The sequence below is a fragment of the Ascaphus truei genome, chromosome 11 (assembly GCF_040206685.1).
Source record: "Ascaphus truei isolate aAscTru1 chromosome 11, aAscTru1.hap1, whole genome shotgun sequence".
Taxonomy (NCBI): Eukaryota; Metazoa; Chordata; class Amphibia; order Anura; family Ascaphidae; genus Ascaphus; species Ascaphus truei.
Window position 1 is genome coordinate 46361016 of NC_134493.1, and position 25577 is coordinate 46386592.

Below are 25577 nucleotides of genomic sequence, written 5' to 3' on the forward strand. Positions count from 1 at the left end.
GGGAGTGAGACTGGGACATGGGGGGGAGTGAGACTGGGACATGGGGGAGTGAGTGTGAGACTGAGGCATGGGGAGGGTGTGAGTGACATGAGGGGGGTGAGAGTGTGAGATGGGGAGGGGGGTGAGAGTGAGTGTGAGATGGGGAGGGGGGTGAGAGTGAGTGTGACATGGGGAGGGGGGGTGAAAGAGCTACATGGGGATGGGGATGAGAGAGACATTGGTGGGAGGGAGGGAGACACTGGCAGGAGGGAGAGAGACACACAATGGCTGGAGGGAGAGTGTGAGAGAGACACCGGGTGGAGGGAGAAACAATAGCTGGTTGGAGAGTGCAAGAGAGACACTGGGGGGAGGGAGAGGCAATGGCTGGAAAGAGAGTGAGAGACAATGGAGGGAGGGGGACACTAGGGGGAGGGAGAAAGAGAGAGAGACACACAGGGGGAGGGAAAGAGAGTGGGGGGAGACACTGAGGGGAGGGATATAGAGGGACTGGAGGGGGAGTGAGAAATACAGGGAGTTGGAGAGACTGGAAGAGGAGTGTGAGACTGGAAGAGGGGAGAGAGTGAGAGACAATGGGGGGAGGGAGAAAGAGACACACACTGGGGGGAGGGAACGAGAGTGGGGGGGAGGGGGAGACACTGAGGGGAGGAATAGAGAGGGACTGGAGGGGGAGTGAGAAATACAGGGAGAGACTGGAAGAGGTTAGAGAGGTCCTGAGGTGTTCTAATGTGGCGGGAAGAGAGAGATTAATAATACAGCAGAAATGGGAACGCTATTAGACAAATATTATAATATTTATTTTTAAGTTATGTAATTTGTGCTATAAATACTTTTTTTGTAGACGCGTGGCGGGGGCGTTACAAAGCTGGTTCGCCCTCAATGGCTGAACCAGCTCACGTGCGCTGACGTCATGTGATTTTGATTACATCAGGCAGGGGGGGCCCGAGAAATTTCATGGATGAAAAGGGGGGCTCGGCATAAAAAGTTTGCTCACCCCTGCATTAAATGATAAGTAAAAGACTTCTGTGATAATGGTCCTATGTATATACATACCAAAGTATGTGTTCCCCCCCCCCATGGAAATTTGCATTACAAACCCTAGTAATGTGCTCTACCACACAAACATATTTCTCGCTCTAACAAGCAGCAGGGATATCCTGAAAATCTGACCCGTCGGTTGCCCTTGAGGACTGAAGTTGGCCACCCCTGCCTTAATCCCTGCGTAGTTAGGAGAGGAATCTCAACAATGCATGAAAACACAAAACGGGACTCCAATAACAGGGTTACCTGAGACCATTGGGTTCTCACTCTGACAAGAGACTTTGGAGCAGATATTTTCGCCATTCTACTTGGTGCCGAACCCCAGTGATCAAACGGGGACTCATTTGTAGAACCATAGCCATGCTGCGTCGTGGAAGCAACTGACCCAACTGTGGAATAGGAGCACAGTGTTTACATCTACCCTTCGGGATAGTGCCAATGACCAACAAGATAAATTGCATTGGTCTGGTGCTCATTAAAGTAAGAATATCATTGAACCGACGACGGATTGCTTTGGGTTTCTTGTGTGGACTAATGTTCCAATTAACCTTCTCCTTTATATAACCCTATTAACATTTGAAATAATGTTTATATATTTATGCATGTATGTTCACAACAATTTTTGTATAAAAACAACAGTTCTTAAACTTTCACAAACTAGCACAAACTTTCAACAGTTCAATTAGACTGTAAGCTCCTCGGAGCAGGGACTCCTTTTCCTTAATGTTACTTTTATGTCTGATGCACTTATTCCCATGACCTGTTATTTATATTTTCTATTATTTATTTGATTACCACGTGTATTACTACTGTGAAGCGCTATGTACATTAATGGCGCTATATCAATAAAGACATACAATACAATACCTGTCATCTAAATAACTTAAAAATGTAAGCCGGATGCCCGTTTCCTCTTTGAACATGGTTTAATAGTGTAATTTGAGAAACACAGAAGTGCTAATAAGTATACAGACTTCATGTACTCTTCACCAGCACACCGTCATCCATATTTTGGCAAGTATAAGGGAGACGATAGACCCGTGGCAGCATATGCTACATCAAAAGCTACCCAAAATACAAAGGAGGGAGAGGGAGGAGGGCATGTGATACCTTTTATTAAACCAACAAGTAGTTAATATGCTACAAGCTTTCCAACCTCTCAGGGTCCTTCATCAGGTAACAATTGGGTATGGGTAATAGGACCCGGAGAGGTTCGAAAGCTTGTAAACATTAACTACTTGTTGGTTTAATAAAAGGGATCATACCACCTAATACTCCCTCTTTTGTTATTTTACTACATGGAAGAAAGGACCAACACGGCTACCCACCTTTCTTTGCCCAAAATGCAAAAAATAAATAAAATATTATAAACGTCTACATTTCTGTAGCGTCGCGGTTGTGGATGAGACTTGTCAAAAAAGTCTACAGAAGAGAATCAATTTGACCAACGGCTAATAGAAGAGCGATGTAGAAAGGTCCTGCGTCACCTTACCAGTGCTATGAGATGATGAGCGATAGGTTTCCACGTGACTTTGGGCCATTTCAAACATACTGTTTTCACTTATTTCCCGACCGTCAGGCTTCATCCTACCACTTTCAAACATTTCTGGCAAATCAACCACATCAGCTTCCTTATACCTTGGTCTCTGATCTTGCGCCTCAAATTCCTGAAAGATAGAATAAGGACGAGCTCTCAAACTGAGGTTTCAGTTAAATGTTTCTCTGCCTAAATAATAAATCATAATAAATATTACCAACAACTCTTTTTACTGCCAGTGGGGTTATGCAATGTGATGGGGTTATGGTACAACTGGTAACTTGTTTAACCTTGTGTTTCAATAACACAACAACATTTCAATGTACCAAGCAGAAAAAAAAAAAAGGAGTAGTTCAATGGTGGTTTGCTCATTTATTTTACAGTCATCCACTCACACTGGCAATTATCTTATAGCAACTCATGGTGGCAATTGGTAACAATCTCTGTGCCCAAGATGTTCATTATCAAACTGACAAACTGTGAGGAATTAGGGGGCGGAAGGATGATCTTTAGTAGCTTGAAATAGCACAGAATATAATTGATGCCAGAGTTACATTTGCAGATAAAGCAGTAGCGCTTCCTACTCCGTCACCTTTCTCGTGTTAATCAAAACTGCACACCAACCCAATGGGGATTTCCTTACCAAGTCTCCAAACTGCAAAACCATTGAAACATCTGGTGTTATCTTTTGGAAACGAAAAATGTCAGATGCTTTTCATGGGACTCCTATTTTTGAACTGGTTTTGTCTCAATGCGCGGGAAGCAGAGCTGCAGACAAATGTAAGTGGCTTTGATTTAACCGGACGATCATGCATGATGCATTATTACCAAAGTGTCACTAGTCTTTTTTTGACCAAGGGAGGTGGGAGGCGCGCGGTGGAAAGGTGGCAGAAAAAACTATTGCGATCCATGCAAAAATAATGTAGCTTTACGTAAAGAAAGACAGTAGAAAGAAAAAGGCATTTATCTACTTCACATGAGTATACCAGACCCATTTTTTTTATTCTTATATTGTGCGGGCAGTGTGTGCAGTGCTGTACATAGAATGTTGCAGGCACAATGAGTGTCTCCCCCAAAGAACCGACTTGCCCAAGGTCTAAAATGAGCCAAAACTGGGATTCGAGCCGGGTTCCTGCACTTCATAGCAGTGTGCTCAACACCAAGTTACTCCTTCAGCCATTGCTAATCCTTTCATAATCCTTATACGCAGTTTCTGGTTCATCCCCAAAAAATTAAGGTACCAAAAAAAATAAAAAAAAAACCTCAACCACTTAAATTACCTCCAAGAGATAATCCGGCTTCTTACAGGTTCAGTGGAAGCGTCATTTTTTTGTAATAGGTTTGAAGTCCGTGGTCTCTGGAGCTGAACCGCGTTGATTTCAGCGCTGGGGACCCCTTACTCCACAAGATACTTACCTCTGTATGGGGTGCCGGTAGCTCTCTCAAGTTTAAAAATGCCCTGGTCACGCAGGCTAACAAGAAGCCGCAAGAAGTTACATCACTGCTTCCTATTACCCCACGGGGCATTGAAGTCGCCATTATGAGAACCCAAAACAAGCTCCAGAGACCCCCTGCTTCAATCCTATTACAAAAAAAAAGTAGTAGTAAATATTCAATTACCTTTTGTAGTTTCTCTTGCTCTTTTTCCTGCTCGGCGATTAGCAAGGACAGCTGATGTGCATGCTGCTCTTCAAGCTTCTTCCTCATTTCTTCGAAAGCCAGCATCTTCTTTTTCAAATGATCATCTAAGCAAGACGAGAGAAAGTCACCATCGCAGCTTGCATGTTGGTCAGCCTGTATTGCATTGAAGTAGGAGGTTGCAACACACGACTCATACAGGTCAACGTAAGATGCAACACTACATTTCTATTAAGGAAGCCAATTAGATTGTGCAAATCTTTACAAAATGGTTTTGGTCCATCAGCGATTGCAACTTTAAAAGCAGTGCTCAACCAATTAATTTCCCCACAAAAATATCCCTTAGGGGCTTATTCAAATCTGGTCCAAAGCAGCATTCAGGGTTTTGGGCCAAACCCCCCACCCCGATTATCGGCCAACTATGGATGCTTCATACTTTATTCAATTACACACACACCCCCCCAGTATTATTCTGGTAGTTTTTCAAAAATAATCAAAGTTGGAATGTATACCCCTATGCATTACACCTACATTGAAATTACAGCGGATGCTATGAAGCCCGAGAATTTGAGTTCCACATAAGTACATCAAAAGTAATGGTTGCTTTTAGAAAGGAGCATTCCCGGCGCACCCAGGGATGAGAATGTTTCAGATTTACTAAATAAGTAGAAATAAAGTGGGAACTTCAATGTGGCTTCCAGCTTTCAACGGGAAATCCATCTTTGTGAAATAAGCACATGGTGCTGAAATATTAAAACAACATTTAACAAAATAGAACAGTATGGAACTGAATTCTTCTTGCCCACAAGGGAGAGCATGACCTACTGGAAAGCAACGTGTAAGATGGGTAAGTTCCCTATACTGCATGTTGTTACCCGATTTATCCTCTCTCTCTATTAGGCGACAATACAATTTGTTCGTCACCATTGAAAGCAATTCCAAAGGACATGTCTATCTCACGTAAACCCCCCATAAAGTAAACGGTTTATTTACAGCACATACAAAATACCATCTACAGTATGAGCAAATTCACAGGTCTCAGACAGGTCCATAAACCTGCCTTTCCCCACAACCACGTAGCACACAATGCTTCTAAAGCAGCCAGGGATTCTGGGTAATGACGTGCAAATAAGCACGGTGTGACTTTTTGCACCTTATCCATTTTAACATGGAGCCCTATAAGCTTATGCCTATTTACAGTTTTATCACAGTTTTCAAAATAGTCAATGAAACACTTGCATACCTACGGTACTATTAGATAGTATTTCACTCTTGTTGGTGTGGAGAGATCCACTGCAGCTTCTCTGGTCATAAAGCCCCCTCTTTTCTTGTTCACTTGTTGGAGGCGGAGCGCTGATCTCTTTCCGTGCGCTGTCCGTATCCAGGTTGAGCCTGCGTTCTACTTTAATTTCAAAGCTGTTTTCCAAAAACGGTTCGCTCACACAGGACACGTTTGTAATGTCGATAGCTTGTTTCGTACCCTGGCACTGCATTAAAATGGGTGATGGGGTTTCTACATCATAAGACTTATTGAGTTCAACTGGCGAGTTGCGTTTCACCATTTCCCCTGTACCATTTGGTTTATTCCCATTTTGTGTAGTTGTAACTGGAAGGTCTGCAGGTCGACTCAACATACTAGGTTCAAGGGCGCTTCCAGTTGAGCCAATATTCTCTATTAGTTGCGGTCCTCTGCACAGTGCGGTTAGCGGACCATCCGTTAGAGCTGCTGCATTGGTGACTCTGTCATGGTTGGTTATGGAAACTACAAGGCTGTTTTTTGGGGTTTCATCTAAATCAGGAAAACAACCAATATCATTGTTGTTTAAGGAATGGCCTTTGACAGAACAATCCCCTGCAGTGTATCCATCAAGTATTGGCACAGGTTCACACAAGGATATTTTCTCAGGTAATGCAATGGAGTTTACCTTCCCTTTTTCTTTGGGGCTTAAATCATAGGCATTTATTGGGTGATTGATGACGATATGCCCAAGAGATGAAGGCCTGGGGCGTCTTCTATGCATTTTAGGGCTTAAACTGGGCTCTGGACTGGGTAATTTGGCATAAGAACCAGTAAGGCTTTTCACTGTACTACCTTCATATGCAAACATGCATGAGTTTCTCAGTTCTTCATCGGATTCAGCATCTGAAGGAGTTCCAGAACTCAAAGGAATGTCCACTTTTGAGAAGCTGGGCAGAGATGTAGAGCTCAAGCTTTGACCATGGCTAGAGGCAGCTTGAAGTAGTGTATTTGATTTATTTAGAGTTGGCTTATCAAGCATTAAAGGACTAGAACTTCTGCTTCCATTCAGGAGCCTGGCCTTCTCTTTTACAGATTCACTTATTTTAATAGTATAATTTTCTTTGTCCGAGTGGCTTTCAGAAGTACTAGCCTTTGAACTGTGCTTCATGTTGCGCCGGCTTTGCTCTTTTTCAATGTACTCTCTGGATTTCTTCAAAAGGTTCTGAATACTCATTACATATGGATCGGGAGCTTCCTTTGCAGGAGGTGGCTCATCAAGTTCTTTATTACTGGGATCTACATCAGAGGTCGGTTGATTTGGTGGTATTTCAGAAGGCATACTCTTAGTGTGGTTTGTATTAGGAATCTTAGTTTGTTTCAAATTATTAACTTCCATCACGGAGTTCGTTTCGTATGATTTTGACTCTTTGTTTGTATTTAATAGTGTATGTTTCAATGCCTTGTCAATCTTCGCGGGTCCATTTGGGGCAGATAACATTGGCAAGCTGATGGCATTTGGTAGAATTGCAAAGCCATTCATGTTCTTGGAATCTGCAGTCTGATGTGTTGTCTCATTCTCTGTACTGGGCAGATGGCTTACATTGGGGACCCTTTTTACCTACATTGCCAAAAACAATGAAATAAGTCAAATCCCAGGGCAAATTAAGACTTTTCCAAATATCTTGAAAAAAAATTTTTTTTGTCAATTTGCAAAGTTTGTTTTAATGTCTTTATTTTAATTGTAGGGGTATTTATTGATAAATCAGCATGAGAAGACCCGCCAACATTTTGCACATACAAATAGGTACCCATGTAATTCCTCGACTTGTGCTGGATGGTGCCACTTCCAAGCAGTTTCAATGCATGTCCCTTAACCTATGCAGCTTACACCCCCCCCCCCAAATCTTTAAAGCTGCAGTTCAGTCAATATCCTGCATGTGTGTTTTTTTTTAATAAATCAGTTCTGTAGTAAGAAAAAATACTTTTAGCATTTTCTGTTTTTAAAAAAACAACTTTGAAAGAGCAATTTTCTTGTATTCTATTTTAACAGCCATTTGCTAAGGCACTGCCCCTTCATGTCCTGTCACAAGCCCTGGCACACCCCTTTGTCAGCCTTGCCCTCCCTCTAGCACATGTCAGTGCAGGAGTGCTCATGAATATTCATGAGCTTCCACTGACTGAAAGAAGCAGAAGAAAAACATATCCCTTCTCTAATTATGTCACCAAATTTTGCCGATCAATACATGGAGAACGAATTGACTGGCAGCTATACAGTTCTTTAGGTAATTAGAGATTGCCCACATGAAACGATTGAAGTAAAAAAAAAAATTAAAAAAAAAAAAAGACTGAACTGCAGCTTTAATGTTGATTATGGACTGATTTTCTTACAGGACCCACATTACCCGCTAAAAATCAAAACAGTTGGAGGGTATGGACATGATCTGAAATATGTTCCTGCTGTATATAACTGTATATATGTGCCTGCTGTATATAACTATGGATGTTATTTCAATTTGCTTTAAATGCTCGACTACTAGAAACAACGTAATGTGTAGTAGAGTCTAAACAGATATCAAGAACAAAAAAGAAAAAAAGAAAGGCATAATTAGTTACACCCAAGCAATGTAGTTTCTAGATTGCAGTAGTGAGCAGGTTTGAGGCAGACAAAGCACGGTGATCCACTCTGCTGAGAATAGAGAGTCTTTTGGCTGCAGGGGACATATACATAGCAAGCCATTATTGTCTTGTCAACGGGCTGAGAGAATTCCCAAGCCATGCGACGGTTACCAAGCAGTCAGTAGTAAACAGTATCACGCTCTGGGTGCTTTGGTTTTGTGGCCATGTGACCATAAACTTACTGTGGGGTTATTCATTCAACTGTGATAGTGCCAATCAGGACACTATCACACAGAAACACGCACTGAAGGCAGAGTTTCTATGCAATAGTACCCCCGATCAGCACAACAGCAGTTTAATGAATAATCCCCACCGAGTTGATTCAGCAGCAAAACCAGAAATTTATGTGTTATAACTTTACTAGTGTTTTGGGCCATTGATATTCAGTTATTTTGTTTAGTTTATTAGCTTAGACTAAATGGAAATTATGTTCTGGAACTACAATAATTTGCAAACATACGTAACTTTAACCCAATATGGGCAGCTCTTTTGAGAAAACGCCTACCATTGGGAAACAGACACACACAGACACACACAGACACACACAGACACACACAGACACACACAGACACCTTCTGCTCTACATTGAAATAAAAGTGGACGGTATGAAGCCCGAGCATACAAAAGTAATGATTGTTTTTAGGAAGGGGCATCACCAGCACACCCAGGCATGCGCATCCCTTAGTGCAGGGGCGGCCAACTCCAGTCCTCAACAGGCCAGGTATTAGGGATATCCCTATTTCAGCACAGGCGGCTCAGTCATTCTGATTTAGCCAACTGTGATGACGCAGGGATATATCCCTAATACCTGGCCTGTTGGTGGCCCCTGAGGACTGGAGTTGATCAGTGGCTTGAGAACGTTTCAGATATAATAAATATAAACAAAGTGGAACTTGAGTGCGAGTTGCAGATTAACAGAAGGATCTCTCTTCCAGTATTGAGACCAAAAAGCTCTACTTCCAGTCTCTGTATTAAACGCTCATTTATTTCCAGGAACATGGGGGAAACAAGGTTTCAGGTCCTGCCTGGACCTTTCATCACAGATGCAGGACCTGAAAAGTTTTGCTTCTCCTGTGTCTCTGAAAACAAATGAAAATGTAACAGAGAGACTGTGGTAATTAGAGCTTTTTCTTCTCAATACTGGAAGATTAACAGGAAATTCAACTTTGTGAAATAAGCACACGGTGCTGAAATATTAAAACATTCAACGAAAAACAACAGTATGGAACAGAATTCCTCCCGCCCACTAGGGAGAGCAGGACGTATTGGAAAGCAACGTGTAAGAAAAAGGTACGTTTCCTGTATTTTGTTACCAGATTTATCTATGCTCTATTGCAGGGGTTCTCGAGATTTTCTGGGGGGTGCAGTTGTTATAGAGGCCCCACGATTCGCTAAATGCATTTAAAATAAATGCCGCGGATTGCACGACGCCTCTGTAACTTTACTTACCTGTAAGTAAACCCAGCACAGCCTGGGTTAAAGAAGCGCATAGCCAGTAACCCCACTCCCAGACAGCCGTTTCAAGGGTCTCTTCAGTTTGAGGACGTTATACAGGCAGTCCTCGGTTATCCAACGGAATCCGTTCTGGAAGTAGCGCTGGATAGTGAAACTGTTGTAAAGTGAGTCCCATGTTAATCAGTGGCGGTGAGCGTTGGATAACGCATTCAGGCGTCAGATAACGGCCATAAGGGTTGCATTGTAAATCGCTGGATATGCCATTCGTCGTAAAGTGAAATGTTTGATAACAACTGTACTGGCTTTGCAATCTGAAGCTGGGGTAGGTTTCAACCACACATTATACAAGTTATGGTGGGTAAAAAGTGACAAAAACCCTCCATCGTACAGCATATAAAAATATCACTTGTGAGCACATTCAATGCAAAGTTTTGATTATTGACATGACAATATAACACAATCCCCTTTATAGGTCACCCTGAACGTACAAAAGCGGTTTGTACAAACCATCCAATTAAGAGTTACCTGAACAGTTTCCAAAATCTCCTGCACACGGTTCAGCAAAGTCTTCTTTTTGCCGTTCTGTCTGTTCACATCCAGCTCGATCGCTTTTTGTTTGTACTGCTGCATTTCTTGTTTTCTCTCTACTGTGAGCTACGAACGCACAAAAAACAAGTCACTGCAAAATGGTGATTGGATTACGCATTCGAAACTGCCATGTAACCAAGTGTAAAACATTTACAGAATTATGCTGTGATGGTCGGGGGTTAAATTAAAAGTAGGGATTCAGTCTTTACTATAAAAGTTAGTACAAATCACATTTCTAAAGATAATATTTTACTGCCGTAACACCATCAGTGGGAATGCATCCATTTATGCCTCTTTGCAAAAGGCATCAGAAACTATGTACATTATTTATCAACTGCTTTTTTTTTAACATTCTAAGTATTGCCACATTTGTGAAGAATTGCTCCATCAGATCCAAAAACAAAACAAAAAACAAACAGCACAGCAAATAAGAAAGCAGTTTTGTCAGGGAAAACAAAAATGTTGGTTTGCTCTTGCAAGATTTCCTACTCACCCTTCTGTAAGCATGGAGCAACATTCGGAGGTGTTTTCGAAGTCTCACTATAACTGCCTCAGCACAGGCAGCAGTGTATAGTATATACTACAGCCAATATTCACCACAAGTGTGTGAAATCCAAGCGACAAGGCAACCCTATAACTTCTTACAAAGCCAAACTGTGACAATGTTTACACATTGTCAGGGACAGTGACGCTGAAAAGTATCAGATGGCAAAAACACACTCAAAAAGATAAAGTGCTGATACTCCAGTAATTACCTGACATTTAGCACACTACCTGTCACTTAAAGCTGTCATGTGACAGCTACATTGTATTGTTCAAAAGACAAAGCGAGACAGATGGCACAAAGCTAGTCATTTCATAGCTGGTCAACAGAAAACCAGACTTCAAGTATATTATATTGTTAAATCTAGCCAGGTACATCATACCCGCCAACTGTACAAATTTAGCAGTTACTGTGCCCGTTTTATGTTCAATACTGATTAAATTCAGCTGTACCTATGGTATTCTTGCTCAGCAAGATATCCACTTCTAACTATCCTCAATTGAAAGCAGTATGTACAGTATTGTATATTTTGGGATGTGTGCCTGAATTTTCTCAGTGTTCTGTGCACTATCCTTATACAGGACATGGTTATAAACATACCCATGGTTTTATCTTTTTGAGAAGAGCCACAGTTGGAAGTTCGGGACTAGTTCATTATTGAAAACTCCCATTTACTATAATGGGAGTCTACAATGGACAAACAATGCTGGAGACTTATGAGCAGACTCCTGTGTGTTTAATGTTACACTTCACATTGTACCTCCCTTAAAAGCTAAGCAACACCGCAAAGCAAGTTGTTCCAGTACAGAAAGGTTCAACCAATATGATAAAAAGGATTCAGTAGAGGAGATAAACATGTTTTAGTTAGTTACCGCCCTCCCAATAACCCATTGTACAAAATTCTGCTTGAGACAAAACCTACTCTTGTTCAACCTTTGGTACACAAAAATAGGTTCAATTCAGTTGCCATCTCCTTGTGGCATAGAGCAGGGGTACTCAACTTCAGTCATCAAGCCCCCCCCCCCAAATCAGGTTTTAAAGATATCCCTGCTTTAGCACAGGTGGCTCAATCAGTCTTTGACTGAGCCTATGATGGAGCCACCTGTGCTGAAGCTGGGATATCCTGAAAACCTGACCTGTTGGGACGGCTTGAGGACTAGAGTTGAGCCGCCCTCGCATAGAGCAGCACCCCACAGAAGAAGGCCCAGCAACACCTGTAATTTACTATATGCACAGCTCATATTGCCAAATCAATATACAGGTGGTCCTCGGTATCCGACAGCCCGCTTTCCGTCGCTGCATAATGCAGTCCGCACAATCCGGTGCGCACCGCTGCGGATTAACATGGACCCTCCATCCGACAGCGGTTTGCGAGACGCATTACGTCGGATAAGCGAGGACCGGCTGTAGGTATTTATGGTTATACTTGTATGCACACGCAATTGAAGTGGTGTAAAATCCCCCCTGCTTATCATTAGCAAACACTGTAAAAGCAATAAATCCCTAAGCTGCTTTAATTAGCTGAAGCTTCAGCCACTGGCACAAACAGTTCTGCATTGTCACTGACCTGCGCTAAGTTACAAAGCCATTTATTTTACAGCAAATAAAAATACCACTTGTGAGCACATTCACATCTCAGACAGGATAGTCACTCAGCATGTAATGCTTCCACTGCAGCCAGGGATTCTGGGTAATGACATGCAAATGAGCCCTCACAGTGTGTCACTTTTTAGATGCGTTGTTGACCCGTCGAGCAGTGAAAGGGTTAAGGAGTTCTGCTTTAAAAAAAAAAAAAGAGAGAGATTTCTACATATTTTTTTAATACGCTTTTAGGAGGGGCAGTTCATAGATCATATTGTATTGGAGCAGTGTCAATTATACTAAAAACGTGCATTTGAAATCTTTACACCTCCAATAGTCTGGTAATTTCCGCCGCAAGTAGAGAAAAGCTGGTGTTGACATATTTATGCTTCCGGGCAGGTCCCGTAGAAAGAATGAAGATTGTACGTAATTTCTCTCTACAACAAAGCCACCTCTTGAATTTTGAAGCGTTCAACAATTACCCACTAACAGATCCTTTTACCCTTGGCTAAGGCTAAAGGTCAAAATCGTTCTAATAAACAAATGTAGTTATATAATATATATTGTAACCAATACCCACAGAAGTATATATGGCCGTGTAATGCCACACACTCAATTAATAAGAAATCATCCGGGCACTATGGACCCATGTATTTTCTGGGAGTCCGACAGAAACAAATAGTGTGAATAGTTCAAAACATTGTATAGCTTTCCAGTCTTGCTCTCACCCATTACCCACAGAGACTTTCTACCTGGACTAAAGTAAGGAAAATAGGTATAAGAGAATATGACTAATCCTCTATATCAGTGTTGGTTAACTTTTTTTGGTTACGGAACCCTTTAATTATATTGTGAAATTCTCAGGAACCCCAACCCTCTCTAATAGCGTGTCTGATATCAGATGTATTGTAAGGAACCCCAACCCTCTCTAACAATGCGTCCGAGATCGGATGCATTGTAAATTCTTCTATATTTGGTACAAGTTTTTAAATAACCAGAAAATTGCAGGGAGCCCTTTAGGGAAGCACCGGAGAACCCCAAGCTTCCTAGGAATCTGTTGAACTAAACTGGTCTATGTGGCGAATCGATCTTGCCTTTTACTGATGGGTTTCACAGCTACCTAATTAACCACTTGTAAAGAAAAATAAATCAGGCTTATAGTGTTTATAATAAGAAGATCATGCTTTAAATCTATGTACTGAAACAGTACTATGAACGGTCAATGGCCGTGCAGCAAATAAATGTCCAAGTTTGAGAATTATCCTGATACGTAGCAGAGAAAGCCATCAACTCAGATCTGGGACCGAGTGATCAGACAATCACAGCGGACACTGCTGTTTGACAGAAGGAGGAAGGAGCACCTAATGTTTGATATTAATATGCAAAGTAGACTTGTGCCATTCAAATGGATGGAAGGTAAAGCATGCTAAATCTTAGTCGCCTTTACTGCAGGTGTGGCCAATTCCAGTCCTAAAGGGCTACCAACAGGTCAGGTTTTCAGGATATACCTGCTTCAGCACAGCTGGCTCAAATCAGTAGCTCAGTTGAAGATGGAGCCCTCTGTGCTTAAGGAGGGATATCCTGAAACCTGACCTGTTGGCAGCCCTTGAGGACTGGAGTTGGCTACCCTGCTTTAGCGCATCTGGGTTTAAATGCACTAAAGGGTGCCTTTGAATTTAGCTCAAAAGCTCCTATAAGAAGAGAGATGGCGAGCCTTATTCTAGATCTGCCGAAGTGGCCTGTCTGACCTTTTTCAGACTAAAATCATCTGAGGATTTTTGGCTGAAAAGTGCCCAAACGGTCGCTAGATTTAGAATTACCCTTTTCATTTCTTATAGAAGCTTTTCAGCTAAACTCACAGGGACCCTTTAATGCATTCATAGTTTTTGTTCTAATCCTTCATGTAGAAAATAAACATGTAAATAAATGTTGTTGAGCGGAGCAGAATGACAAAAAAAATCTGGACAAATAATTCAGCTTTAATCCAGAAACCTTGGATCAAGCGGCTTGTGGTCGGAGCTCCAGGCCAGACACTCTTACCACAATCTTCATGCAATCTATCCACTTTAAGCAACTGAAGGTCGTGTGAAGGACATTAAGACGTAGATGTAGAATAAGATATGGAGTGCCATATACAAACCACTGTATAACTCTTTCACTTGCACGGCTGCATGACAGGGGTGGCCAACTCCAGTTCCAAGGGCCATCAAGAGGTTGGGTTTTCAGGCTATCCCTGCTTCAGCACAGGGGGCTTGTACTGAAGCAGGGATGTCCTGAAACCCCGACCTGTTGGTGGCCCTTGAGGACTGGAGGCCACTCCTGCTCCAGATATTACCCAGTAAGAATTTATTTTGAAGAAATATGGATATAAAAACACTGCTGCTTTAAAATATACAGCCAGAGAGCATTGTTCATGATCATATTTGCAATAAAATTGTTAAAACTTTTACATGAAGATTATCTTTTAACTGTGTAAATCTTGAAAAAGTAGCCCAGCATACAGACAGTCTGTATAATAACTTTTTTTTGTTCAGTGAGTAATGAATCAAAATGCTCCTGTGGTTCTCTCTCCAATTGTAGAGGTGCCATTCAACATAAATGCCCACTAGCAGATACACGTTAAATTTACGGATTACAATTAGGCTATAATCCATTCTGCCGTGATACAGCAATGCCACCTAGCTGGCCACAAAAAATGAGTTTGCACCACCATGAAACCCTACAAGAAGTTGCACACGCCAACCCAGAATACTCAGCCAGGTCTGACTGTAAGTAGTCATGGAGGGCCGAGAAGGAGCTGGTAAAGGGCCTGGGAGGTTGCAAATGTTGTAGGTGCCCTAGGTCCCGGTAAACGTCAAAAATAATAAAAAGACGTCACAACTCCTTAGTCCCCAACAGCCAGCACCATCTAATTTGTGATTGTATTTGCACGAGTTAAATGACCAAATACTAGATGTTCACAAGTCAAAATGAGGGATGGAGGCAATATTTTACATGGAAACACACGTCTGACACAAACAAAGAAGAAGAACTCTCTACATTAAGGGTGTGGGGAAAAAGACAAATACCAAAAGGTTATCAAAGAATGTTGCAATAAAATGGAACTTTTTGAGATCCACACATTACTCACATTCTTCTTGTATTGCTCTGCTCTTACATGACATACCAGCAGTGAGAGTCCTTCAAAAGCAGTTTTGTGAAACAATGAGCAATGAGTAACAATAAGGACAATACGTTAAACAAAGACACAATCCCAGCAGTGAGCCTTGAGCAACAGTGCAACCGGCTGCGTCCAGGGTCAGCGGACCATGCTGAGGCGCGCTCACGCTCAGCACTGAGCCCCTTCAGCCACAATGAGAGCGGCTTAAGCAGGGGCTCGCTTACGCAAGCGTACGTCTTACCAAAATGTTAAATTCGAGCGCTCAAGGGAGCAGCGCAGGGCCGGTCACGTGAGCGGTTCGCCCAATGAGGGCGAACCAGCTCCGTGATGTCACAGGCCCCCCCCCCCGACACGCCCCCGGACCAAGGCCAGGGAAAGAACCCGCTTTCCCTCAGCGCGCCTCAGCACGGCTGCATTCTTATTACCAGCCACTTAATGTGTCTGCACTATAAACTGTCCTCTGTCCAAACCACCAACTGGAGATGAAGCTTCCCAGGATATACAGCTCTTTACTTGTAAAATGGTGTGTAGCTTTGCAATTCAGTTTATCTATACAGCATCCCAAATTAGTTTATGTATATTGATGGCATGGATTTAACGATATACATTGCTTCTATGCGTAACATTTTATTTTATGGACGAGTACAAGACAAGAACTTAAGACCCAACGGGATACCCAATGCCTCTCTGTGCAATGTTGTACAAGACACGGGCCCATAGTTACTAAATGGTGCGATATCTTATGGCCTAGGCAATGGTATCTTCTTAAGGTGTCTTATGGCATATCATGGCTTAGTAAATATGGCCCTTTGTTTCAGAAAAAAAAATAAAATAAACTATCTTTATACCTGAAGACAATTTTGGAGCCTTGGAAGCTAATGTTAGCACAATGTAAAGATGTCCATATCAGTCTATTCAAAGTTATGACTGAAAATGTTTTCTAAATCTTGTATATTTACAAAGGATTACTTACCAGAGGCGAAAGGACAGCAACGCCGTGGAACTGAATAACCGAGATGGTTTGTTCGGCTGCCGATACGGATTCGCTGTGAAGGGCTTCCCCTTGTATTCTGGCAAAATGAGTTTTGCGAAATACTTCATATTCCTCCATTGTTCTACAATGAGACTGAATAAACACACCCGTTAATCACAAGTACTCATAACAAAGAGCAATTTTTTTACTACACCATTCATGGAAACTGTTAAATGCATGAGCAATGTAACTAATGTAACGGTATAAATAAATGAGACCACGATACAAAAAGGGGAAAAGAAAAAAAAACATTTAATTTTTCAATGTTATATTTACAAATGTCAGGGAAATTCGATCATTGCCAAATAATTCTTAATATGAATGCATTTATTTTTACAGTAAAGGCAGGGCTCCAATTCATATTCACTCATGATTAGTTTACACTGTAATTTTGTGAAGCCTTGTTGACAACAGAATACAAAAACCCCGGAGCTACCTGGGATCCACAAACCATCAGATACATCATTTTGGCAAGATAATCACAGGCAACACGAATAATGAATGCTGGTTAGTAACAGGTGGGGTGAGGTTTTAAAGCAATTTGTATAAAAAGGTAGCCCCTATGTAAACCATATAATTAGAATTTAACATAATTTGCTAAGGATATTACCAAAACCCAAATCTCCCAAGTGTCTTTGTGCAAATTAAATTGAAATGTATTTGTCCTTAATCAGGTTTCTTCCATTTAGTGAACATCTTTTTGCCAGAGACTCAGATCTGCCTTTTTTTCCCCGAAGAAAAAAAAAAAAAAAAAAAAAAAAGACGATTTTAGGCGAAGAACTTGGAACAAACCATTAAAATAAGTGTTATTCAACTCATATTGCTCCATGCAAGACTCACCTCAATCCAAGCAAAGACAGCAGATGTTAATATACTGACCCTAAAAGACGCATGTTAAGAATTTGTTCTTAGTAAATTCTACAGCAAAGAACAATGTTTGGGCACAGGGGCAAGAATAAACTATTTTTCCCTTTTACAGGATTGGATTACTTTTGAAGTGAAACTTCTTTGCAGGCACCTACCAAAATTCCACTTGCAGTAAATCGCTTTCATGGTGACGTAAGTAAAGTAACGGACGTGACTGCTGGCAGAAGGGGCGGTCGGCAACGGCAGTGTTGGCAGCAGCCGCCGGCTCGGCGCGCATGCGCAGTAGCTGCCGGCTCAGCGCGCATGCACAGCAGCCGCCGGCACGACCATCCCCGCCACACCACACACACAAGGAATTCAGTTACTGTAAATATAGAAGTGCAAATAGCTCAAACAGGGTGCGTGTGCCGAGCAACACGCGTTCCAAGTCAAAATTCTTTGCTTTTTGTTACTGAAATTGTGTTTTGATTTTTAATTAAAAACATCACTATCGCAAATACAATTTCTGTGACAAAACAGTGACAAAAGACAAAGACGTTTCACTTAAAATGCGCGTGCTCGGCGCACGCGCACACACACACACACACACACACACACACACTCCCCCCCCCTTAATACGTACATCTCAAAAAGAACGGATGCTAAAAGACAACTGGCCCTTACTATTTCTTCAAAATTTAGATTTTATTAAAAGCTCATCGCATACCACTACATAAATCCAAATATTAAGCTGCACCCTGGGACGACATGCATTTACACGATGTCTGATTACAGATTCAACATTACACAGAAGAGGCATGTATGATATTATCAACAATGTGACTGATTGATATAGATATATAAATCAATCTCAATCAATCAGTCACACATACACATTGCTTGACTGCATTTACATTCACCTACAGACACAGAGATATATAGATTGATATATCTATATATCCATCATCACCATCCGTTGTTGATCCCCTGCTGGATGAAGGGCTCCCCAATGATCTTCCAGGTATAGCGGTTACAGACTTTTTTCTCCAGGCTTCTCTAACAAATATTCTGATTTCATCCTCCCAACTTACTTTTGGTCATCGTCTTGGTCTTATAATTTCCCTTGGAGTCCAGTTGAGTACCATCTTTGTCCAATGATGGTCATTTCATATTGTAATACGGTGTCCGGCCCATTGCCATTTTAATTTCTTCACACATGATGTCACAGTCTTTTGTTTAGTTTCTAAACCAATATCATTCTTTGCTCTTCAGGAAATACCCAGCATACATCTCTCCATACTTCTTTGCGCTGTCTGAAGCTTCTGAATTATCTTTGCATTTAGGGTCCAAGTCTCACATCCATACGTGAGCATGGGCAGAACTGGTCGAAAACTTTCCTCTTGAGCCACAGTGGAAGGTTCCCTTGCACTATTGTCTTGTTTCTTCCAAATGTGCTCTTTCCCAGCTTCATTCTTCTGTTGCTTGTTGATTTTATTCAAAAGGAATCCCATCCATTTTTACTTGAAGGTAGACATTCTTCATCTTCTAGTTCAATTCCATTTATTTAGTTCTTTGCAGAGTTGACACATTTGTTGAACACTTTGGTCTTGCTGAAATTCATATGGAGGCCTACTTTCTTGCTTACTGCTGCTAGTTGTCCGATTTGTTGCTGGACGTCTGGCAAAAATAAGAATGTCATCTGCAGATCATACGCGACTTAAGTATTCACCGTTGATTTTCATTCCTTTTTTCTCATAACTAAGGAGTTCCGAAAAGTGTTGGGTTGCTTTGGCAAACGCTCTGTCACCTTGCTGACATCATCCCCGTGATGCCACGAACTCAGAACCGACAGATGCTGGCAACGGAGCAGACGAGGGAGTCACAGAGGGAACAGAGTTGAACTAAGGGCATCTGTCCCCGAGTGATCCGACATAGGAGATTGTATGTGGTATTTGACTGAAACGTTTGTGAGCGTTTCCTACAAATGTAGATAATCTTTCTTGAAGTGAAACTTCTTTAGCGGCGTGAATGCAGTTGATTGAAGACGGAAGTAAGTGGTGACGGAGAAGCAGAAGAGGCCGTCAGTGTTGCCAGCTTCCACCAGGAGGAGTCACCGCTGGACTGACAGGACCCACACCTCTCTACCCACGAGATCCGGCCGCTGTGTCTCCGCAGCTCCACCGGGGAGGGGGGAGGAGAGAGAGGGAGGGGGCTTCTCCGGTGCGGGGAGGAGGTTGAGCGCGCCGCATCCTCGCCAGAGGGGGGACTGTGTTTCGAGCGCACCATTGCTCGGATGGAAGGATGGGGGGACAGTGCGGAGTGCGCCGTGTCCCCGTAGATCATAGGGAGGCAGGGGGGAGAGCGCTGAGTGCTCTGTGTAGCTCTGACAGAGCTCGGGGGGGGCGCTGAGCGCGGTGTCCCCGGAGGGGGGATGGAGCGCTTGGAGAGCATGCAGAACATGCTGAGCGTACCCTCCACCCCAGCGCCACACTGACACACACAGTGACTGACTGACTGACACACACACACAGTGATGCACACACTGACTGGCGTGCACACACACACACAGTGACTGATGCATGCGTACACACACACACACATAAGGAATTCACATTTACTTTAAATATACAAGTGCAAAATAGCTAAAACACGCGTTCCATGTCAATCTTCTTTGCGTTTTGGCACTGAAATTGTGTTTTGATTTTTAATTAAAAAAAACACCACAAATACAATTTCTGTGAAAAAACAGTGACAAAAGACAACGAAGTTTCACTTAAAATGCGTGTGCACGACACACAATGTTTTGCACCACAGAGGTGGTTCTGCCTGCGCTTGTGTGCTAGGAAGTATATGTGAAGGAACGGTAGGGAGGACCGGTTTACATTCAAGTAGCATCAAAAAAATATCTGTCAAACTGGACTCTTAAATAAATCACTTCTATAGTCATGATCAGTGTTCGACAAACCTATACATTTGCTCGCCCCGGGCGAGTGGATTTAACCCCCGGGCGAGTAAATATTGGCCCAAGCAGCACACGTTTGGTACTAGGTGGCGAGTAGATTTTTGTGTGTGGCGAGTAGATTTTTTGGTGATTTGTCAACCACTGGTCATGATTATACCAATTGTCATCACTACTATTATTACTAATGAATGCTCATTTAAGCTCACTAAAAATTTAGTTTATATACGTAACATAACATACACACTATTGGTGATGTGTGTGTGTGTGTGTGTGTGTGTGTGTGTGTGTGTGTGTGTGTGTGTGTGTGTGTGTGTGGTTTACCTGCTACAAGGTGAATGTAGCTTATATACATACATACATACATACATACTATTTGGGATTTGTGACAGTATATACACACACACACACACACTATTTGTGGCAGTGTATACATATACACACTATTTGTGGCAGTGTATACATATACACACACACACTATTTGTGACAGTGTATATATACACACACACACTATTTATGACAGTGTATACACACACTATTTATGACAGTGTATACACACACACACTATTTATGACAGTGTATACACACACACACACACACACACACACACACACACACACACACACACACTATTTATGACAGTGTATACACACACACACACACACACACACACACACACACACACACTATTTATGACAGTGTATACACACACTATTTATGACAGTGTATACACACACACACACTATTTATGACAGTGTATATACACACACACTATTTATGACAGTGTATACACACACACTATTTATGACAGTGTATACATACATACATACACACACACACACACACACACACACACACACACACACACACACTATTTATGACAGTGTATACACACACACACACACACACACACACACACACACACACACACACACACACTATTTATGACAGTGTATACACACACTATTTATGACAGTGTATACACACACACACACACACAATTTGAGACAGTGTATACACACACAATTTGTGACAGTGTATATACACACACACACTATTTGTGAGTGTATACATACAATGTGTGATAGTGTATACATTCACATACACACACTATTTGTGACAGTGTATACATACACACACTATTTGTGACAGTGTATACATACACACACTATTTGTGACAGTGTATATACATACACACACTATTTGTGACAGTGTATATACACACACTATTTGTGACAGTGTATGCATACACAATGTGAGTGTATACATACACACAATTTGTGACAGTGTATGTATGTATACATACACACACACAGTGTGAGTGTATACATATACACACACACACTATTTGTGACAGTGTTTAAACTTAAACACACACTTGTATGTACAGTAAGTGTATACATATAATAGTCATGTACCTGGCACACGGCAGAGATCGCACAGGCTTCTCACACCCCGCCCTGCTCCGGCCGTTATTACTCTGCAGAGAGATGCTCAGCTTCTCCCCCTCCTCCCCGCCATATTTCAGCTCTCCGGCGGCAACAGCGGCGCCTGGCAACGGCCCCAGAAGCCCCGCCCCCAGATCGCCTACTTCCGGGAGTGGGCGGAGTCAGACGCTCATGTCCAAGGCTCAGAGACACTTCCGGGTGTAGGAGCATGCCTCAGCTGACACCAGCAGGCTATGTAACACAATGCTATATGTGCATGTAGCACAGGTGAGCTATGAGGAAAGCTGGTGTGGGAGCTGGTGCATCTCTTGTATTAAAGCTATGACAAATATTACATTGTACATTAATGTGGGGGGGTTGTTTTCCCCTTTACTGCTTATTTTTTATAGCAGAGCAGAGGCATAGATCTTAAACTCCAGATGAATAAGATTTGCATTTATAAAGCACATTTAATTGAAATAATGTAGTCCAGGTGACCAGGTTCCATTTAAACATGCGGAGGGCATGGAGATAACCCAAACCTTTTGTCAAGAGAAAACAAACAACTACAAATTCCTACTATATTGGTCAACTGAATTTCATAGATGGATGATTTTGGGAGCACTCAGGCCTTTTCATGGAAGTGGTAACCTTAGAAAGACACACTGAGAATACTGTGATAATTTTCCCAAAGCCCCCCCCCCCCTTGTTTGGCCCATAATATAGTGGGGGCGCGCAGGCAGTTATAGTTGGCTGCGGTTAGCCAGCCATTGTATGCTAGGGCCACGCACGGCGTGGAGCCGGGCGATAGCGGGGAAGACTGTGAAAAGTAAGTATTCGCGCCGCTACCGCAATGTATGTGTGCACAATATTAATAAATAATATATTCTCACAGCATGTCTTTTTTTTAATTTTTAATATACACACACATACACATACAGCTTCCCCAGTGACACACCTTCCAAGCCTGTCGCTCACAGCAGTACAGACTGTACACACAAAAAGTGTGCGTCACGTGTACGAGCGTTTGCACAGGCACGTGTGCACCCACTATATTATGGGCCTTAGATGTTGTGTTCTATCCCCTATGGTTGTCCCCCAACCTCCCCTTAATCCCGTGAGGGACTGACGTATACGATTTTTGTACAACAATACAACTGTGAATGTTCAGTAAGATGAGCAACCTATGCGAATAAACAAATGCCTTTGTAATGTAATGCTCACTCATTTCCCCTAACCTTTTTCCCTTCTGTACCCCAAATTTACAATAAATCTATGTTTAAAAAAATAAAGAAAGAAAGAACTGTGTGGTGCTCTTAAACATAGACCCCAAAAATGATCAAGTCATTAAGATATAAATGCCATAGCTTGTAGCCTCGAAGTATCCCGTATATAGGGTGACCTCCTACAGAATGAAAACACCTATTCCACTATATAGCAATAAACTGGATGAGCACCACCTCTTGAATGGTGAGTGCTCACACCTGCTGGTGTCCAGCCAAAAACATTGAATAGGAAGGTGTTCCTTGAGAAAGAGCGGAAGCTCGAAACGCGTTAGTGGGGGCCTGAGGGCTCGTTTTTTCTTGTCAACCATGCTCTGATCCAATAAACCCTGATTTCTTTGGGACACACTGTCTAGCAATCGTTTTTTGTGGTAGTGCTCCAACTCTCCTTTGTGATTCCTGTTAAAAAATAAAGACACATGTTTACAATTGACAGCCTCATAGGGCCTGATTCGATATTGTCTGATTAAACATGTGGACACTTCGGCCCATAAACTTGGACAATGGAATCCTCACGCTTTGAATTCAAAATCGTTCTAACAAAATGTTGGTCCGGAATCCTTATATCTTACTCATTTCTGTCACTTGATTTTGACGGCTATGTAGGGGAGATGTATGAAAAATGTCTTGGCACCATTGCTCTAAAGCTTTTATCTGCGTGGGCAGCCCTGCCATAATGTTGGGGATTGAGATGACTTTGGGACTACAGCTGAACCCCCTTATAACACTATGCTTGGGGTCCAAAGAATCACACCGTGCTATAAGTGGATCACGTTAGAAATAATGTACAATTGTATGCATTGTACAATAAAGTATTTAAGATACCAATAATCGTGTTGTAAAGTATTCATAAATACGAAAATTGGGAGCCACGCTTGCATCGCGTTATAAGCGGATTCGCGTTGTAACGGGGTTGAACTGTACTTTCGATACGAAACTTATCATAGGAGCATAGAGTGCAAGGGTGGGCACTTAAGTGATAAAGAGCACTAATTAGTGCAACCAAAGTGCCTATAACACAAACACTCTATAAAAGTGCTTAAAGTGAGTGAGTGTACAAATTGGTGATAATCAAGTGAAATTATACATATAACAATGCTGCTCAAAAAACTCTTTAAGTGGATGGTCTGCAGACTCCACTTCAACCGATGTGTTTCTCAGAGGATAGGGGAGCGCAGGTATCAATATGCAATAAAAAACAAATAAAGACGCAACATAGTGCAAATAAAGTATTAAAGTGTGTTCGGAGAGATTCTTTCAAGTGAAGACTCACATTCTTTCAATCAAAGAAAGGCATTTCACAGATCAGAGGCACTTTGCTTGACTCTGGTAGAAAGTACGATGTTGTGTCACTCGGATGATGTTATCAGGATAGAGAGAAATAGACCACCATAGCATAATCCAGTCAAATATAACAATTTTATAAGAGCAATAAAAATTCAACACTTACACAGTGTCATAAAACGTCAGACACATAAAAGCGTGATGTATCACCAGCTCGGTAACTCCCCGCTACCTCCGCCTCAGACCTCTCGATCGCGGCACATCACTTCCGGGTTGGAGCGCACCGGGATCCGGATTATTGTCCCGATGTGAAGAGGGTCTTTGCGGCAACCACAGCTTCAAAAGGGGGAGCGGTCAGGAGTCCTCTGGGTACGTCACGCACAGCCAAGCAGCTGTCTGAGGAATGATTCACACACGGGAAACCTGTTTTGTGTTGATGGCATTGAAGCTTAGTGCAAGGGAAAATGAAATGGCCACTTTACCAATTGTAAAATCCGAGATCAGGAGGAGCAGGTTAAGCACCCCTATGTTGATATTTGGGTGACTGCAGTAGCATCCACCATCCTGGAATCCATACTACTAGCTCTGTTCATACTATCAAAGTACTGTATATCATGTGTACAAGAAGGTATGTTAAAAATGCGTTACACCCTCTCAAGTTAAGTGACATACCAGACATTACAATCAGTCAAATATGTAAACCTCCAATCACCAAAATCAGTGACATTTGGGGCTTCTTGACCACAACAATGGCTTTCAATAGAAAAGCATTGATTGACGGAGACTCCGATGAACTTTAGGAGACTGCTAATGTTAAAGCAGAAGTCAAAGTTGCTGTTTTTTTTTTAAATTTGTACTTTTTCCTCTTTAATATGTGCATCAATACAATCCACACAATAAGTAATTAGCTAAGTTGCTAATCGATCCATTCTCCTCTGATCGATCGGTGGATTCGGCTAGGGGGTTCACTAAATGACTGCAGAGTATTCTGCAGTCAGTGTGACTTTGTAAATGGTTGCTATAGAAACAAAAAAGGCTTGTTACATTCTAATACAGCTGTGTGCAAACTGGGGGGGCGAGACAGTTATAGGGGTCCCACGCTCTCCCCCCAGGCATTTAAATTAAGTGCCAGGGGACCGTGCGAAGCCTCTATAATACACTTACCTTCCCTTCCAGCGACATGTCGTCCTGGTAACCCGGCATCAAATGATGCCGCAGGGTCGGGTGACGTCACCATAGCGACGTGACGTCGCATGACCCCGCGCGTCATTTGATGCCGGGGGGGAG

At 42.2% G+C, this 25577-nt stretch overlaps 1 protein-coding gene across 2 annotated transcripts in view; it reads right to left on the reverse strand.

The window, feature by feature from the left end:
- Positions 1-25485, reverse strand: part of CCP110 (centriolar coiled-coil protein 110) — a 40285-nt gene extending 14800 nt beyond the window's left edge. Inside the window, exons 1-7 of one of the 2 annotated variants that reach the window (XM_075566047.1) lie at positions 24457-25485; positions 16431-16583; positions 10110-10238; positions 5457-7071; positions 4196-4320; positions 2531-2705; positions 1285-1427 (exon numbers count right to left, since the gene is read on the reverse strand). In XM_075566047.1, coding sequence (XP_075422162.1) covers positions 1285-1427; positions 2531-2705; positions 4196-4320; positions 5457-7071; positions 10110-10238; positions 16431-16568 — 2325 coding nt within the window. In that variant the 5' untranslated portion in view covers positions 16569-16583; positions 24457-25485. Of the gene's footprint in view, positions 1-1284; positions 1428-2530; positions 2706-4195; positions 4321-5456; positions 7072-10109; positions 10239-16430; positions 16584-21714; positions 21881-24456 lie in introns of those variants that run through there. The other variant, XM_075566046.1, reaches the window with a different exon arrangement.
- Between the last annotated feature and the right edge of the window lie 92 nt (positions 25486-25577).